This window comes from Sminthopsis crassicaudata, chromosome 3 (assembly GCF_048593235.1).
Source record: "Sminthopsis crassicaudata isolate SCR6 chromosome 3, ASM4859323v1, whole genome shotgun sequence".
NCBI classification, from domain to species: domain Eukaryota; kingdom Metazoa; phylum Chordata; class Mammalia; order Dasyuromorphia; family Dasyuridae; genus Sminthopsis; species Sminthopsis crassicaudata.
Window position 1 is genome coordinate 227462288 of NC_133619.1, and position 19393 is coordinate 227481680.

At 38.0% G+C, this 19393-nt stretch overlaps 1 protein-coding gene across 1 annotated transcript in view; it reads left to right on the forward strand.

Moving 5' to 3' along the window:
* The window catches only part of ANOS1 (anosmin 1), a 172416-nt gene that overhangs the window by 17627 nt on the left and 135396 nt on the right, over positions 1-19393 (forward strand). The window contains 2 exon segments of the mRNA XM_074302020.1: positions 3961-4016; positions 6303-6629. Coding sequence (XP_074158121.1) covers positions 3961-4016; positions 6303-6629 — 383 coding nt within the window.

Sequence of the window (19393 nt, forward strand, 5' to 3'; positions counted from 1 at the left end):
TAACTGTGTTCCAAAGGACTTCCCTTTTTAAAGACATTGGTCAAGCCAGGGCACTATAGTAAATTAGGCCAACAGAGTGCCTCTGTTTTATTGTTCAGTATCTCTTTCAAGGCTTTGATGTTACCCCAATTAATCTTACTTTCCAGAGATTTTGTATAAACAATATATAAACAAAAATATTAAGATGTTCTAGACTAAATGTTTCTCTCCTTTTTTCCACTTCTTCCTTCCTTCCTTCCTTCCTCAGCCAAGGGTTATGTGGAATTGTTCCAGGCTTTCAGCAGTATGATCTGAAACATGCCACCTAGAGAAAGAAATCAGTGGGGAAAAAAGAAAGAGGCTTTCTGAAAGGAAATAGGAAAAAATGGCTGGTGCTAGACTGTCTTATTTCTGAAGAAAATAAGCCCAAAACTTGCCCTGATACTGTTCATGAAGAGTTCTGGAAATGGAGTTTATAAATGACTGGAAGTACATAGGACAAGTGGGGAAAGGTCAGATTTAAATTCAAGGGAACTGGTTTCAAATTCCCACTTTGCCATTTTTTATGTAACCTTGGGCAAATCGCTTAATAAATCACTGTGAAGCTCTTTTTCTGCATTCATTTGGAGAGATAATTTCAGGTTGGAATGGATGATTTCTCCCTAGATCTCAATCTATGCCTCTAGGATCCTGTTATTCCAAGAATGTTCAGGGACTCCAGGTGATGATGGGAGTTATTTAGGTATGGCTGTAGATTCAGGGCCAAATACCTAGAGATCTATATAAAATGGCTCTGGGGTAAAAGATTAGATAGGAAGATTAGATTAGGGAGCCTTTCGGGGTCTTGTAAAATCAGCTAAGGAGGAGAGGCATCTGTGTTGATTCCATACCCCCCATTTCCTAAGTTTCTCTCTCCCTATATTAAGCATAACACTTTACACTAAGAAATGGTAAATGAATGAATGAATATATTGAATCTGCTAACCTACATTGAGCCCTATAGGCTCACACCAGGAATACTTTTATTGTTTTAGAGCTTCAGGGATTTCTAAAATCTCTCTAGAAAGATATTTATTTAGGCTTAGATTTAGGTTTAGCATTGAACTAATTCAGAGTGTCTATATTAAGTCTGATGTGATACTTGTTTTACAGAAAAAGTGATTTCATATTGTACATAGTGTTAGACCAAATTAATAATTTTATTGATTTTGCTGAAATGCTTTTTTCTCTTTATTATGATTGTAATGCAATACTTGTGGGATCGATGCCAAAATCTCTCAGGCAAGGCATCTTGGGAGATGAAACTTTCCTTCCCAAAACTGCTGCAAGAGAAGAAAGGGAGTGGGGTTGAAATCTTCACAGACTATTACTATCTATGCTTTCTGAGTCAGTTTGGAAGTGGAACTCTATCCTCCAGCTCCTCTTAGCTCTTCCGTCGCTTCGTCCCTTGCCCTTGCCTTCTAGGTCTGGGTGGGATGACAGTTAAGCCACAGTATCTTACTCTCTAGATGAGCTATATTTACAATTACAACTAGATACTTCTTCTAGAGATAAAATGATCACATGAATATAAGCTTAAAAATAATTTTAAAATATATATAATAAATGGTTCACAAAACACCCCCCAACCAGAATGTAGGATTCTAGTTTACTCTGTTAAATATAAACTCTATCGAGCTATACCCCACCCTACACACACACACACACACACACACACACACACACACATACACACCCCATATGCACACACTGAACTTTAAAGGCTTTTAAAATCATACTGTGCCAGACAATGGAGAATGAATTCCTTTTATGTAAATGAATCAAGCTTAACAAAGAACCCCACTCCACAGTAAGAAATCTGCAGAAAGGCAATAAAAGATACTGAGATTGAATCTCAGTTGAGAAGGACAATGAGTAGGGGAAATAGGAAGGAGAAAGAAAATACCTCTCAGGTATTCCCTCAGGTTTTTGGATACCCTTCTGGTTACCACTGTGTCCTCTACTCAAGGTGGGTGATGACACTGGATTTCCCAAAGGGAACCCAGTCAGTCTCAACCATAATGTTGCCTTTCTTTGTATCTCAGCACTTAGTACAGTGACTGGTACTTAGGAAGCATTTAATAAAGATTTGTTGAAAAGACTGATTCGATTTAAACCAGCCAGACACCACTGCCATCTTAGCTCTTGCCCAACCCCTTCAAATTCTGCATGGTTCTGAGATCTCATGTTGTCATATATCATGTTTTGTACAGTATTTTATCCATCTTCTCATGGCCTAAGATGGGATGGTGGGGAGAAATGAAGGAAAGAGAAGAAACTATCTCACAAGGTGCTCGTCTGAAAGACTGTCCAGCCTGGTAGGAGTTGTCAGAAATTATCTCCACTGGTATAGCCTTGGAGAATCTAAAGTCATCTCCACATTATGATGAGATAATGGAGGAAGATTTTAGTGTAGAACATACATGATAACAGACAATAAATCCTGATTAAGTGCCTACTTTATGCCAGTGGTGTTAAGTTCTAGGGCTATAAAGATAAAATACAATGTCTGCTCTCGAGGGAAAAACATTCAAACAACTATAGACAAACAAGTTACAGACAGAATAAGTTTCACATAATCAGTAGAGGAAAGGCACACAAAGTATGCCCTTATTCCCCATCTATTCCAATAAGTTCACCATCATTATACCCAAACACTCTCCCAAAAATATAATTACACATTCACATGCCTAACTACATGTACTTTATACACACACACACACACACACACACACACACACACACACACACACACACATAGAGGTAGAGATGTTTCAAAGAACAAATGAATAAAAGGATAAAAGATGGTGGGATAGTCATGGCAAATAGAAGAGTGATCAAAAGTAGACAGGAGGCAGCATTATGTAATGAAAAGAGTATTGACTCTAGAATCAGAGGTTTGGGGTTCAAATTCTCTTGATGACCAGAGATCTATCTCTTAATATTTCTAGAAGGTACTAGAGGTTACCTTACTTTCCTCATCTGTAAAGTAAGGATGTCAAACTAGATGCTCTTCTGAGATTCTTTCCAGTTCAAAGTTCATTATTTTGTGATCTATGTTGGAGGTTCATCTGATGATTATTACCTTAATGCCAAATCACCAAACCTCCCTGGGCTCTGTTTTTTTCATCTACAAAGTGACAGGTTTGGGCTAAGTGAACTCAAAGACCATTCTAGTTTGATATTGATGATCCTTTTAAGGTAAAAGCCACATGAGAAGGAGAAGGGAAATAAGTAGGTACATAATAAAGGAAAATATGATTATGGGAGAGCAAATAGTGATTTTTACACTCTGATGATGATGATGACAATCAGAATTTATATAGTGCTTTAAAGTTTGCAAAATTATAGTTCATAATTTATTATAATTAAATTATTAATTATAACTAATATATTAATGAAATTATAATTTATGTATATATAAAATCTCTGGGGGAAATGTGGTAATGCAACAGATAGAGTGTCAAGTCTCATCTTCTTGAGTTCACATTTGGCCCTATGTACTTACTAGCTGTGTGACCCTGGACAGGTCATTTAATCCTGTTCACCTCTTCATCTGTAAAATGAGCTGGAGAAGAAAATGGCAAAATATTCCCATATCTTTGCTCAGAAAACTCCAAAACGGGTCATGAGGAATCAGACAGGACTGAAATGACTGAACAAAAATAGGAACAATATGTAAAATTTTATTTGATCTTTATAACAAGCCCATGACATAAATGATATTTTTACAGATAAGGAGACTGTTATGTACGTACATCCAGATATGGGTAGCAGTCAGGGCACAGGGAGCCTGCCTGCTCTATGAGCTCAAAGGCCCCCACTCAGAAAGCAATTCAAATGAGTTCTGCCACTCTTACTATTCCAGGTCTCCCATTCTCTTACTCTTACTCTTAAAAGTGGAGCCACCTAACCCACCCTATTCCCATCTCTCCTTTCTAGGATAAACATGCTGAAGAGGTTCGGAAAAACAAGGAGCTGAAGGAAGAGGCCTCCAGGTAAAGACCCTGAGGCAAGAAGAAATTTGGACCAGCAGCTCCAGCAGCAGTGGTGGCGGCTATCCCAGAACTGGGGTTTTTGGGGGGAGGGGGAGGGTAGTGGCCAAGGGAAGTTTCCTCTGCTTTCTTTGTTTGTACATGTAAAGAGTTGACCAGTGAAGCCATTCCTATTTGTTTCTGGGGAACAATGATGGGGTGGGAGAGGGGAGAGAAAGAGACTTGGAAAAAAGAAGGTCAGAGAGGGACCCATGGGGCCCTCATAGCTATTACACCCAGAGAAGCTCAGAATTGCATCCTCCACACTTTTTTCCCCCATTTCTTTGGCTGGGTATCAAGCATTGGACCAACAAGTCTTCAGGGTGGGTGGGTATGGGCAAAAAAAAAAGATGTTGGAAACAGGGGGAATAGAAATTAGTGGTGAAGTGGAAAGTACCTGGGTGGAAAGGAGTATCGAAGTGGTTTAAGCTAAGATCCTCAAACCTTTAAACTGGCCGGAGGGAGGCATGCTCAGCAGGTGTATTGTTTCCATCCTATAACAGGTGGGATGACCCACTGTTAGTGTGGGCGTCGTGCCCCACATATGTGTGTGTTTTTACATTCATCTTTTGATCTTCATTACAAATGGAATATTTACTCCATGTCTCTTGTTCTTTTTTCCTGTCCCCAAAAGGCCCAACTGGTAAAATATTGATGTTTGATGCTCCAGAATGGTTCATGATACTCCTTATCTTTGTCCTCAGCAGTGCTTTGGCCATGCAAGGAGGTGGAGGGTGGGGAGAGCAGGATAGAATCTTGCCAGTATCATCATCCCATTTTTAGTAACCATAAGAGTTTACATTATGATCGCATTATACTATGCATCAATGAAGTGCTTTCACATCCATCGCCTCGCTGTCTCCTTACAACTCCGTGAAGTCAGTGGGCCAAATATTTTCCCCCTTTATATATGAGGAGAATGAGGTTCAGAGAGATTGTGGCACGTCCAAGGTCATACAGCTTAGAAGGAGCAGAGCTGGCAGTTGAATCAAGATCTTTGGACATTAAGTCCGGTCCTTCCCTTACTATGTCTGCTACCACTCCATAGAACTGCAAGATCAGCACATTTCTGGCCCCCTCCTTGGCAGTGTCTCACTAAATATCTGTGATTGCTAAGGTGTCATGCTAGATAGATCACGGGGAAGATGCTGTCTTGCCCTCAGTGGAGGAACTAGTATTTTAACATGGTTCCCAAGGCTCTCTGAAATCTGAGGCTAAGACTAAGGAGACTCTTTAGTAAGAAGAAAACCCATTTTAATTTGGGATTAGGCTAGAAGGAAGTGAGCATTAATAGGGCCTGGAAGAGAATTCAGTTTGTTGGGCCCAGAGTGGAAAACCTGTAGCCAAAGGAGCTTTTTAAATCTCTTTTCCTAATTTAGAGGGGCCAGGGGGTTTTATCTTTTAGGTCAGTGGTCCTCTGGCTCAGAAAGAAGCCTTAGGGACTCTACACAGGAAGTCCATCTTTTGAGAACAGCAGAAGTCCCAGGCAGGAACTGGGGAAAAGGGAAGGATGAATGTGGTATCAGGGATTCCCTCCCACTTGGGCAGATACTGTGTATTTTTGTATACAGCTTTGCAAATAAACCACCTTGGTACTATGTTCTTTCTCATCTCCCGTGCCCTGACTCAGCTTCCTTTTGTAAGGGGGTGGGGAGCAGACACATTTATTAATCTCAACTATGTGCCTCAGAGGAAAGACACAAGTATGAACAAAGACTTCCATGTAATAGAACCTGGTAATTAGAATACCTTGTGTAAGTTTTGTGTAAGATCTTGAAACACACTGGGTTCAGTCTTGGGGCCTCTCTACAAAAAATCTTGATAACTTGTGCCCCTATACTCACAGTTTCCCCCAGGGGAACAAAACAATCAAGTTCACATTTTTTCCTAAGGGCTCTCAACTCTTCTCTACAAGCATTCAGGCTAACAAAATTATTAAAATGATTCAAGACAATAAGGGACCTGAGAGGGCTCATATCTGAGTCTTTAACAAAGCAGTTGGGAAAATCCTCCCAGAGAGCTCCATTTCCCTTCTCAGAAGTTTGGTTCATGGTCTCATAACATGGTCTCACACTGAGCACCAATGAGTAAAATTGCTAATCTGAGTGCATCCTGAGATTGGGCCAGTCTCCCATCTGGTGCTTCTCCCTGATAGATCTGATAGGTCAATGAGATTCCCTTACTGGGGTCCACAGCTCTCAATGTGGTAGCCATCAACAGGTGAACTCCCTTGTTTCCCTCCACACCTAGTCTCACTCCTGAACTCACTGCATGGCTCTGGCTGTCTGTATTGGCACCTGTTCCTCTTCTGTGTGACATCTCTAGTCACTCACCTCCTACAAGGCCTGCCAACCCAGAAGTTCCTTCTAGTCCTTCCTGTGCATTTGCCCTCAGGCTTCCCATCTGTCTTATGTGTGGGTGGCTGGAACTGGGGGGGAAGAGAGTGCTGGCCCAACTCCTATCAGCACATGGCTGCTACATCTGCTGTGTAGAAGTGAGGGTTGGCATAGCATCAGTTTATGTTAAGACTACAGAAAAAATGGCAGTCACAGAGTCTCCTAACCTTGGAATTGGAAGGTATTTAAAAAGTCATCTTAGTCTAAGCCACACATGGACAAGAATCCCCTCTATAGTGTACTGCCAATTAGGCATTCAATTAGGTAGTCAGTTGCTCAGCCTTTGCTTGAAGAACTTCAATGACAAGGAGTTCACCATTTTCTGTTCTACTTTTAGGGGAGTGGGGGAGCCAGTAACAATTATGAAAGTTTTTTCTCACAATTCACATTGCAACTTCACCAGATACTTCTAATCTTACTCTCTGGGGCCAAGCAGAACTGCTCATCTCCCTTTAAATACCTGAAGATAGTTATTGTGTCTCTGCTAAATATCCCCAGTTCCCTCAATCAAAATAATAATAACAGCTAGCATTTAGATAGTGCTTTAAGGTTTGCAGAACACAGTACATATGTCACATCATTGGATCCCCATAAGGAGGATCTATGAGTTAGGTACTATTATTATCCCCTCTTATCAACAAAGAAATTGAAGCTGAGAAGTTAACAGGGCAACATAACTGATAAGAATATGAGAGAGAATTTGAACTCAAGTCTTCCTGAATACAATTTCTATGCTCTTACCCATTGTGCCATCTAGCTGCCCAAATCAATTGACTCTTATGTGGTCCTTCACTATGCTAGTTACCTTTCTCTGGGTGCTCTCCAGCTAACAAATGTCCTCTTTAAATAGCACATAACTGAACACAATACTCCAGATGTGAGATTACCTAGGGCTATTATCTCCTTATTCCTGAATGTTGTAGCTCAGAGGTTCATGCTGACTCAGACCTTGTAAACTTTCTTGACATTTATCTCACAGTGTTGACTGACGTTGAGCTTTTGGTCTGCTAAAACCACCAGATTGGGTGTGGGGGTTTTTTGGTTTTTTTCCTGAGACAATTGGGGTTAAGTGACTTGCTTAGGGTCACACAGCCAGGAAGTGTTAAGTGTCTGAGGCCAGATTTGAACTCAGGTCCTCCTGACTTCAAGGCTGGTACTCTATCCACTTTGCCACCTAGCTGTCCCAACAGTTTGTATTTAAAAAAAAAAAAAAAAACCACACACACACACACAAACCAATCTGGTAGAGAACCACCATGTGATAAGTATTAAAAATGGAGAAAGGAATAGGGAGAGGGAGAGAAAAGAAAGTAATGATGACTCTGAGAGAGAGGGCAAATTGGAACTAAATGCATTCTCTTCAATATAGAATTGATAGGATTTATTTTTAAATTTTTTTAAACTAACAATTTATTTTCAAAATATATGCAAAATACATGTTCAATTCTTCTAAACATATTTCCACATTTATCATGCTACACATGAAAAATCAAATCAAAATGGAAAAAAAAAAATGAGAAACGGGGGGAAAGGGAGACAAGCAAACAACAACAGAAAAGATGAAAATACTATGTTGTGATCCATATTCAGTCTCCATAGTACTCTTTCTGGATGGAGATGGCTGTCCTCAGCATGTCTATTGGAATTGGCCTGAATCACCTCATTGTTGAAAAAAGTCAAGTTCATCAGAGTTGATCATCACAATCTTTTTTCTGTGTACAATATTCTCTTGGTTCTACTCGCTTCACTTAGAATCAGTTCATGTTAAGTTTCTCCATCCTCTCTGAAATCATCCTGCTGCTCATTTTTTATATGACAACATTCCATTATATTCATATACCATAACTTATTCATCCAAACCCCAACTGATGGTAACCCATAGGATTTAGAGTCAGATGAGACCTTAGAAGGAAGCCAAAAGAGACAACCCTTGACCTCCTCTTTCCCCTCCCCCATCCCAATCCACCCAGATCTTGGAGAGTCCCAGCCTGAACTAGCATTAAGAGAACCAACCTTCCCAGGCAAAGACCACTCAGACCCCACACTCCAATCTTCCAACCAATGACATCTTTCTATTAGACAATAACTCCATCCTCCAATCCTATACCATTCTTACTGTTAGAAGTACTTCCTCCTTTCCAGTGGTGGTGAGTCAGTACTCTCGAGGATCCCTGCTCCACAGGAAAGATGCACTATCAATACCAAAAACACCTGGTCTTGCCATCTCCCCTAAAGATGAGCCTCCATATGTGTCATCTCCTTCAGTTAGAGTGTGAGCTTTGTGAGAGTAGAAATTATTTTTTCTTTGTATCCCCAGAGCCTAGCACATCATTTGAAGCATAATAAATGCTTAAGAATACTTTTTCATTCATTCCTGATCCTGTCCTAGCAGAGTTTAGACATTGCTATTAATGAGGCAAGATTTGAATTGGCCTAAGATCAATCAATCAATAAGCCTTTATTAGGCTCTTATTGAGCTGAGCATTAAGGATATGAAGAAAGGGGATGGGGGAGAAATCCCTGACTTCAAAGAGCTTTAGATATTAAAGAGGGAAAACAACATTTAAATAAATAGATGTATACAAAATATCGAGTAACATGGAGATAGCTTTAGGGAGAAAGGCTCAAAGAGCTATAGGAAACTGGGAAAGTAACCTGCATAAGATACTCTTTGTGTCGGGACTTAAAAAATTCAAGAGTGGCAAAAGGAAGAGTTAAGTATACATATCAGGTCTCAAGGATAATGTGTGCAAAGACATAGAGATTGAAGATGACATATATGTGATGAACAACAAGTAGACTAGTATTAGTTTACTAGTATCACTGGACTAGAGAGTGTTGGGAAGGGAATCAAGTCTAAGAAGAATGAAAAGGTAAAAGGGGGGGGGCGGTCAAGGGAAGTAAAAGTGAAGAGCTTTAAATACCAAAGAAAGGACCTTGTTAGATTCAAGAGGTAATAAGGAACCCCTGATATTTATTGAGTAGGAAGGTGAATGACAAGTTCTGCCATGCTTTAGATCTATCATGTTGGCTGCTGAATGGAAGATGGATAGCAGTAGGAAGAGGCAAGTCAGGGAAACCAACAGGAAGACCATTGCAATAGCATACATGAGAAGTGCTTAGGGTTTAAAATCTAGGTGATAGCTGTTTGAATGGAGACAAAAGACAATATTTAAGTGAAACCATGAAGACAAAAATGGCAAAATTTGACAGCTGATTAGATATGTGGGTTATTAAGAATGAGGTACAAGGAGGACCCCAAGTTTGCATATCTGCAAGATTGAGTAGATAGAGTCACCCTTACTACTAATATGAAAGTTGGGAAGGGATGATGGTCATAGATAATGAGTTCTGTTTAGGATATAGTGAATTTGATACATATAAAAAAATCAATGTGAAATGCCCAAAAGGCAGTTGGAGATGAGGAAATGGAAGTCAGGAGACCAGAGATCCCAAATTATTTTCATAGAGATAAATAATTAAACTTCATGGAAGTTGAGATCTCCAGAGGAGATAAAATAGAAAGTAAAGAGAAGAGCACAAGGGCCAAGAGTTTGAGGGACATTCACAGGTGGAGGAGTAACAAAAGATGATGAAACAACAACAAAACTGGTAGAAAAGCCAAGAGGGATCAGTAACTTGAAAAGTCACAAAGAATAGAATATTCAGGAGGAGTAAGTGATTAATAGTCAAGAAGATCAAGAATGTTAAAGATCAGGACTGAAAAAAACATCATTAGATTTTGCAATTAAGAGATGATTGGTAGCTTTGGAGGGAGAAATTTCCACTGAATAAAGAAATGGAAAAAATGGAAAGAATTTGGGTAGCTGGAGAGAGAAGAACTAGCTGAAGATATAAATTTAGGAGCTGCCATGTAAATGTGCTGAGTAGATGAGCTCAAAAAGAAATGAGTATATTTAAGGGAACTGTATAGATCTTAGAAGCCCCTGATTGATTTTAGGAATTTCTTAATTAATCTAAATATATCATTAGGATGATCACCATTGTTTGGAGACAATTAAAGGGTGCCTGCCAATAGAAGTGTAGATATGTCCACTTTCCACTTGCTCCTGCCTGAAGGAACTCTTAATAAATGGCTAACTGAGGGTCAGCTGCCTCACCTAAAGCACAATAAAAACAATCTGGTCACACTTTCATGATGTGTCAGTCACTAGAACTCCCATCATTGGCTCTTCCCAAACCTTGGGGAAAGCAGCCATGCTTTCTTCATAGTCCCCGATCCAGGGGAGCAGCTGCTATGGAGATCTTACCCAGCAAGTACCTCTGCTGGTGCTGTATCTCCTACCTTCTCAGCAACTACAGCTACTGAGGATCAGGAAAGAAAAACTTCTCACCACCCAAATCCCTGGCGTAGTCAACTGGTTCAGCCTCAGAAATGGATACAAATGGATGCAAATGAAAATTCCTTTAAAGAATATGGACCCAGAGATACTGTAACTTTGCCACAAAGGACAATGCAATCTTTCCATCTGACTTGCATCTGAAATCTCCTATCAGTGCTGTCTCTTCCTATTATAATATGAACACTTTATGAGCAAAATATGAATTCTGTCTGCTTTTCAAAATATTTTTTAAAGTAACTATATCCCATAGTCCTTTGTAAATGTCTTTTCATCCATTCATTCACTGCATCATATGTTAACCTAGTCACTAAGTATCTAGTCACTGGCTAGATAATTCAAGCACTTCTGCTTGTAATTTATCACCCCCTCAGGATACTTAGTCTCTTTATTATAAGATCCTAGGACCACAAATAAAGATCCAGGAAAGACCTTAGGAGATACATAGTCTAGCTCTCTGACTTTTATGGATAAGAATTCTGAGGAAGTGAAGTCATTCTCTCAAAAAAGCTATTCAGACGTATTGACCAGGAACACAAATTTCAGCCTAATGGACACTGATGCTCACCAGGATGGCCACTATAGAGTCCTTTGCATTCACTGACTCCAAATAAAATTGTCCATCTCCCCCTGACTGAGCAGTTGCCCCATGTGGCTCCTCTCTCCCAAGACCTCCAGCAGGAATGTGGCAGGTCATAAAAAGCTCTAGGTTTGATTTCTCTCTTCTAACAGGAAAGTTCTAACATACAAGTCAAGAAAGACAGTCTATCTTTCCTAATACTATCCTAAACTTAAGTTCAGTCTCAGATTCACGGAGGCCAAACTCCATATTGAATCTCCTCCAGAGACAGCTGTCTGACTGCCCACTGTGGAGTAAACAAGATTTAATCCTTTGGCTCTTCTGCATCCCCAGTCCCTGTTCATTGAACATTCCTAGTCACTCAGTATTCCCACCAGTTCCCTTCTGGGCAAGAAATGATTGAGATGCTTTATTTTTAGTAGACCCCCAACCTCTTTCTACTGCTGTTTTTATGGACTGGCAGAACTCCTAGTCTCCCAATTCCCTGATATGGTGTGGCTTTCCATCTGACAGCTGGCTTGAGTTTTCCAGAGACACAGAGTATATTGTAACCTTCTGAATCTTAACTGGAGTTCAAGACATTAAACCAGAACCTCATGATACAGTTTGAATCTTTCATTGCTATTCTATGCCTCTCCTAGGAAGTCAGCTTCTTTCAACCTTTCCCTCCATTCCGTGGCATATTGGTTGTCTGATCTTCTGACATTTCAAAGCACAAGTCAATGAGCAGCCAAAGTTTCCAGCCAAGTATCACAGAGACATAATAATAATCATTGCTCTTAGTCATTTTTCAATTGTGTCTGATTCTTCATGACCCCTTTTATTTGGGGGAGTGATTTGCCATTTCCTCTTCAAGCTCATTTTACAGATGAAGAAATTGAGTAAGTTTAAGTGACTTTCCCAGGATCATACAACTAATCAGTGTCTGAGGACAGATTTAAACTTAAGTCCTATTAGACTACAGGCCTAGCACTCTATCCATTGGATTACATAATTGCCATAATAGTAATAATAATAATAATAATAGCTAGCATTTATGTAGATTTAAGGTTTTATAAAGCACTTTCACATTTCCACCAGCTTAACATATATCATCTTATTTTATCCTCAGAACTAGTCTAAGAGGAAAGTGCTATTAATATCCCCATTCTACAGAAAAGGAAACTAAGGCAGAGAATGGTTAAGAGATATGTGCAGGTCCCATAGCCAATAAGTATTTGAGAATGGATTTGAATTCAAATCTTTCAGATTCTAAGCCCAGGACTCTGTCCACTGATCTACCTCACTGCCTCTGAGATGTAGGATAATTAGAGTAAATCCTATAGTATTATTTTTGGTGACATTATAGTCATAGCACAAGCTACTTTCACTGAGATTTCTGCTGTAGGCTCAGTATTCAAGGATCATTACTCTTGTGAGTCAGTATGAGTTTACTGTATGAGTGCTCCATTTTTGGTAGGTACTTAAATTGAGTAAGTAAAAGATTCTACAAAATATCTTCAGTTCTCATTTAACTAAGAAGCCTGTCCCAGTTCCCTATTAATGTGAGTATCAAGTTTTCCTAAGGTCTTGACCACTCTGTAAGCATACGAAAATGTCAGCAGAGAGTCTATTAGTCTGTGTTTCTAGAAAGACAGAACAACATGGATCAAAAAAAAAATCACAGATTTAGAGCTGGAGAGTGACCTTAGGGACTGTGGGAATATTGCCAAGAAAAAGAGGCTGTTGTAACAATTTTGTTGCAGATTCCACTAATAATAGGATTTTGGGGCTGATTCTTCAATTCAATTCAACAAGTACTTATTAAAAATTTGCTAAATGTCAATCACTATGCTAAGGACTGGGGATAAAAAAGCTCAAAATGGAACAGTCTCTGCTCTCAAGGGACTTACAATCTAAATTTTTATATATTATAAGTAGTTTGCAGTCTCAATGCCCAGTAGATTCATGGTCAAGGGAAATGAACAATTTTCAAAAGAAGTGCAAAATATTAATAATATCATCAAGAATACTTCAAATCACTAATAATAAGAGAAATACAAACAACTCCAAAGCTTCCCTTGTCACATTGACAAGTATGATAAAAGAGGGGAATGGTCAAAGCTAAAGGGGCATGCAAAGTTAGAAAGATGGACACATCAAGGCATTGTTGGTGGAGCTCTGAATCAGTCTAACCATTTTGGAATGCAATTTGGAATGATGTAAATAAAATAATTTCTCTGTTTCAGGTCCTCCTACATTCCAGGGCCAGTGCTCTATTCACTGAACCATCTAACTGCCCCAACTTGAAACATTTTCATTGGCTGCTCCTATGCATGGAATGCTCTCCCTTCTCATCTCTATCTCTTAATTTCTCTGGTTTCCCTCCTCTAAAATAAAGTCCTACCTCCTAGCAGAGACCTTTCCCAGGTCTTCTTAATCTTAACCTTCCCTTTGAGACTGCTCCCAATTTATCCTGTCTCTTGTTTATACATAGTTGTTTACATGTAGTTTCCCTCATTAGAATGTGAGCTTCTTAAGTGACTAGTTTGTTGTTTGGTTGTTTGTTTTTATCTTTTTTTTGCATCCCCAGAGCTTAACATAGTGCCTGGCAAATAGAGTTAATAAATTCTAGCTGACAAACTAATGAGCAAAGAACTTTTGGTCTGGACCTGGGATTTCATCATTGTAAGAAAACTTCTCTGTCAATTCAGGTCAGCATTCTTCTCCAATTTATAGAGTGCTCTCTGGTGCATTGAAAAATTAAGTGACTAACTGAAGTCTCACAAACCAGCAAAGTGTCAGAGGCAAGAATTAAACCCAGGTCTTCCTTACTCCATGGTCAGCTCTCCATTCAGCAGACAATATGACCAAATAGCACACAAGTGTTTAGTTGCTGTTATTGTTCAATTGTTTTAGTCATGTCCAACACTCTGTGACACTATTTAAGGTTTTCTTGGCAAAGATATTAGAATGGTTAGCCATTTCCTTGCTCATTTTACACATAAGGAACTGAGGCAAAAAGGGTGAAGTGACTTACCCAATAGTATCTGAGGCCTGACTTAAACTCAGGTCTTCCTGATTTCAGTCCCAGTGCTCTATCCTCTGTGCCACCTACTTGGCCAAGTGTTCAGTAAGTGTTTTCAAATTAGATTAAATGAAAAAGAAATGCCTCACAGGTAGCACTATAATTTCAAAAAGCATGTTTGCAAGATTGAATCTGGTTATATGAAACTTTACAATAAATTATCACATAATTTCCTTTCTTGTCTTATGTTGTTACAACATTGTGAAGTGGATCAGCTGCCCATATTTTTCATGACTTGGTACACCTGTGTTTTACAAAATAGCTTCTTTCCTAGACATATGGTACCCCTAGAAGAAATGAGTAATAAGCTTTATTTTAAAATGCAACAGATTATTGTCCTGAAGAAAGTCAATTCCAGCTTAATGAAACTAGTGAAAAGCACATTGCTAGTCAAAGATAATGGTGCAGATTTTGAAAAACAAAAGTCAAAATGGAGAACTGAGATATTGAACAAGAGACAGTAGAGAGAGATGGGTACTTTACAAATGTCATAACAAAGGAATACTTACATCTGAAAATCCCATCATTTACCTGAAATCTCACATAGAGGAGAAAAATTACCTATGATCCTTCAAGAAAGTAAACAAATACTTTAAATTTATTGTTGCACTTTGATACCTACAAAAAATAATTGTCATTTAATATCAACTTTTACAAAACATTTTTCAACTTTAAAAAAAATTTTTCATATTAAATACATAATCTGGTAGGCCTTGAACCAAGTAACTGGTAACTGATAAAAGATTCAATGGATTCAAATTTGTCTTTTTGTTATAAAGAAAGCCACCCAGTCTTGGACTATCTGTAGACCTTACTTTTAAAAAAGATGTAATATTGCATTTAACTTATACTTTAACATATTTAACAAGTATTGGTCAACCTGCTATCTGGGGGGAAGGAGGGGAAAAGTTGGAACAAAAGGTTTTGCAATTGTGAATGCTGAAAAATTAGCCATGCATGTATCTTGTAAATAAAAAGCTATAATAATTTTTTTTAAAAAGAGAGATATATAAAAAAAAAATTTACTTTGGGATATGCAACTATTACACAAACGTTTAATAGCAGCGTACTAGGTTTAGGTAACCATTCTGAAGAGTTATATAGTTGGCATTTAAAATATTTTTCTCTCTCTCTTTTTTTTTTTAAACTTTTTGCTTTTATTATTTACAGCATGGTCCTTTCTTCCTCTAATGAGCTCTTACTTGTAATGAAGTTTGAAACATTTCTTCATCTATGTAAGAGAATAACAACAAAAACAAGCACTTTAAGTTTTACAAAGTGCTGAACATGTTATCTCATTTGGTCCTCATAGCAACTTTGTGAGATAGGTACTATTATTTTCCCCATTTTATAGATAAGGAAACTGAGTGAGATAGTGGTTAAGTGACTTACCTAGGGGCACACAACTAGTAACTTAAAATTTAAACTCCGAGCCTTCCTTGACTTTAAGTCTAGCACTACTAAACATTGTGTCAACTACCTTCAGACTAGATATATGTTTCATCATCTCTTCTCTGTGACCACAATGAATCATTGCAATTAATTAGAAATGATTGCCCTTTGTAGTTATCTTCATTTGTATTAATATAGATATCGTACTTAATGGTCTCTTGTCTGACTTGCTTCATTCTGCATCAGTTCATGTAAGATTTTCAACATTTCTCTGAATTTCTTATATTTGTAATTCTTTAAAGCATAATAATAATTCATCATACTCGTGTTCAAAATGTATTTAGCCTCTGCCTCATTAGTGAGCAAATATTTTGATAATCTTGCTTTTTTTTTTTTTTTTTTTTTTTGCTGAAGTGCATACTTTTCATTTCTCTGCTATATTGATATATTGATAGTTAGGAGGGTGTGGTAGATAGAGTGACCTAAAGTCAGGATAATCTCATTTCAAATCCAGCCTCAGATATTAGCTGTGACACTTGGTAAGTCACAACCTCTCTGCCTCAGTCTTCTGTTAAAAAAAATAATAATAATAAGTATGATAATAGGACCTATCTATCAATGTTGTTGTGAGGATAAAATGAGATAATTTTTATTAAGTGCTTTGCAAATCCTAAGATGTTAAATAAATGCTATCATCATCATCATTATTATTAATATGGGTATTTTTTTGTCAGATACCTAACATATAAAATAGTCAGCATATCACAGCAAAGTTATCACAAATCCAAGTTAAGACATCACTCCATTATGTCACTGATCCTCTTCCAAAATAAAGGAAGATCAACAAAAACAACAGCAACACAAAGAAGTGGGATTTTTATTGCTGATATTTGAAAGCTTTCATTTAATTGTCTTGCCCATAGTTCTTTTCAACATCAAGGTGATTCAAGCCAGTTCCAATGGTCTTGTGATGAAGAGAATCATCTGCACCCAGAGAGAGGACTGTGGGAAATGAGTGTGGATCACAACATAATATTTTCACTTTTTTTCATTGTTGTTTTTTTGAGTTTTGTTTTTTCTCATTTTTTTCTTTTTGATTTGATTTTTCTTGTGCACCACAATAATTGTGGAAATATGTATAGAAAAATTACACGTTTAGCATATTGGATTACTTGCCATCTAGAGGCAGGGGTGGGAAGGAAGGAAAAAACTTGGAACACAAAGTTTTGCAAGCATGAATGTTGAAAATTATCTATGTATATGTTTTTAAATAAAAAGCTTTAATTTAAAAAAAAAAACTACTCAAAAAATTGTCCTGTTTATTGTTATCTTCAAAACATTTCTCATATAGGCTACCTTCTTTCTTGGATACAGTCACCATCATGATGCAGAATCTTATGTCTGGATTGTTAATATAGCTTTCTAGTTGTTCTCCCTCCTTTAAGTTTCCTCACTCTACTCCACTTTTCACTGAGTTTCCAAAGTGAGCTTCCCAAAGCACAGTTCTGACCATGTCATTCTTTACTCAAAAATTCCAATGGCTCCTTATTACCTCCAAGATCAAATATAAAAATTGGTTCTTGGCACCATGCCCGGCATATAGTAATTACTTAATAAATACTTATTCAATGAATGAAAATCCATTTTAAAGCCCATTATAACTTCAACTTTCCTATCTTCCCAGTCTTTTTACTTGTTCCCCTCTGTGTATTCTGTAATTTTATAACATACCTCTCCTTGCTGTTCCTCCCAAGAGATACTCTATCTTCACATCTGTTGAGTGTTCATTGTTTGTATCCCATATCTAGAATGTTCTCAATCCATACCTCTACATCATGGATTCCTAAGAAGACGGTTCTTGATTCTTCTCTACCTCCCATCATTTCTCCCCAACTCCTACTGCTAGTGCCTTACACCTAAGATAACCAATCCTATGTTTTCATTGTATGTATGTTTCTATTTGCACTTTTGTTTCTCTCTTCAAAATGTGAGCTTCTTGAGAACGGTGACTCTATTTTTACTTATCTTTATATCCCTAGCACATAGTACAGTGTCTGGTACATATTAAGCACTTAATAAATTCTTATTGACTGATTTGTTAACTTTGCAAAATGTGATAATGATTGAAGAAGAAGTAGAATAAGAAATAGGTGGGAATTCACTGTAATGACAGTGTAGTTATGGCTTTGTGGTATGTTTTCCTTTGTTTCAGTGGATGTTTTTCACTTTTATTGTAAGTATTTCCTTAGTATTTGGGGGAGATTAAATTGGGAGTCAGGGGAGTGAATGCACATAGAGGTTATGTCCCAGAGCAGGTTATCAATCTTCCTGAGGTCTCAGACACAAAGAACACCAAAGAGACTCAACTATAATGAATCTATTCACAAGGTTAGAAAAAACTGGGACTTTGGTGACAACTTCTATGCTACTTTGTCTCCTTTAGAAGAATCTTCTTGTCAGAGACTATGGGAATCTGACTGTCCATGTCATAGGAACTTGCATCCAAGGAATTCCTTATTGAATGAATGACAACTTTCCTGACTCCCAAGCCTGAAGTATCGTTACTTGAAATATTCTAGACATTCTTTCTTTTTTTCAAAAGTTTATGATTTTTGTCCTCATATATGCCCTTACCATTGACACAATTGTATGTCCTCTAAAGCCTAGCAAATAATCTTTAAGAGATGCAATCCCTGAATATTATTCATCATACCACCAAATTGGTCATAAGCCTTTGTGAACTTCACAAAATGATCCTTGCACAACATACACACACACATATAAACATACGATTTGTCTTTAGACCTGTTATTGAATAAGTTGTACCTTGTATAACACACACATATACACTTTCATCAACTACCCCATGCTTCCTCCCCATGAAGGCTAGTCTCTACTATCTTTAAGCAACACTCTTCCTAAGCCTTAGTGAATTATCTAAGACACACAGAGGTTAAATGACTTACCTGGAGTCACCAAGTTATATCAATCAGCTAGATGACACAATGGATAGAACACTGTGCCTAGAATTAAGAAGACATGAGTTTCAAATTCAGCCACAGTTATTAGATAGTCACTAGATCTCTGTCTACCTCTCTGAGGTCTTCCTGACTAGAGTCTAGTATTCTATTAATATACCACATTGTTTCTTAGCTTAGGCAGCTAGGTGGTAAAGTGATTAGAACACTGAGACAGGTGTCAGAAGGAACTGAATTCAAATCCATTCTCAGACTTATCAGCTGAGTAATCCTGTGCAAATCACCTCTCTTCCGTCTGCCTCAATTTCCTCTACTGTAAAATGTGGATAATAACAGTACCTATCTCCCAGGGTTGTTATAAGGATTAAATGAGATAATATTTGTGAAGTATTTAGCACAGTGCCTAGGACACAGTGCTTAATAAATGCTTATTCCTTCCCTTAGCAGTCCTAAGGCTCTTAGAAGAAAGACCAAAGAGATCACCAGCTCTCCTTTATCAGATGATCCCACTACAGAGAAAACCGGGAAGAAACTCGGCAGCCTTGACACAACCTCTTCTCCTAGTAT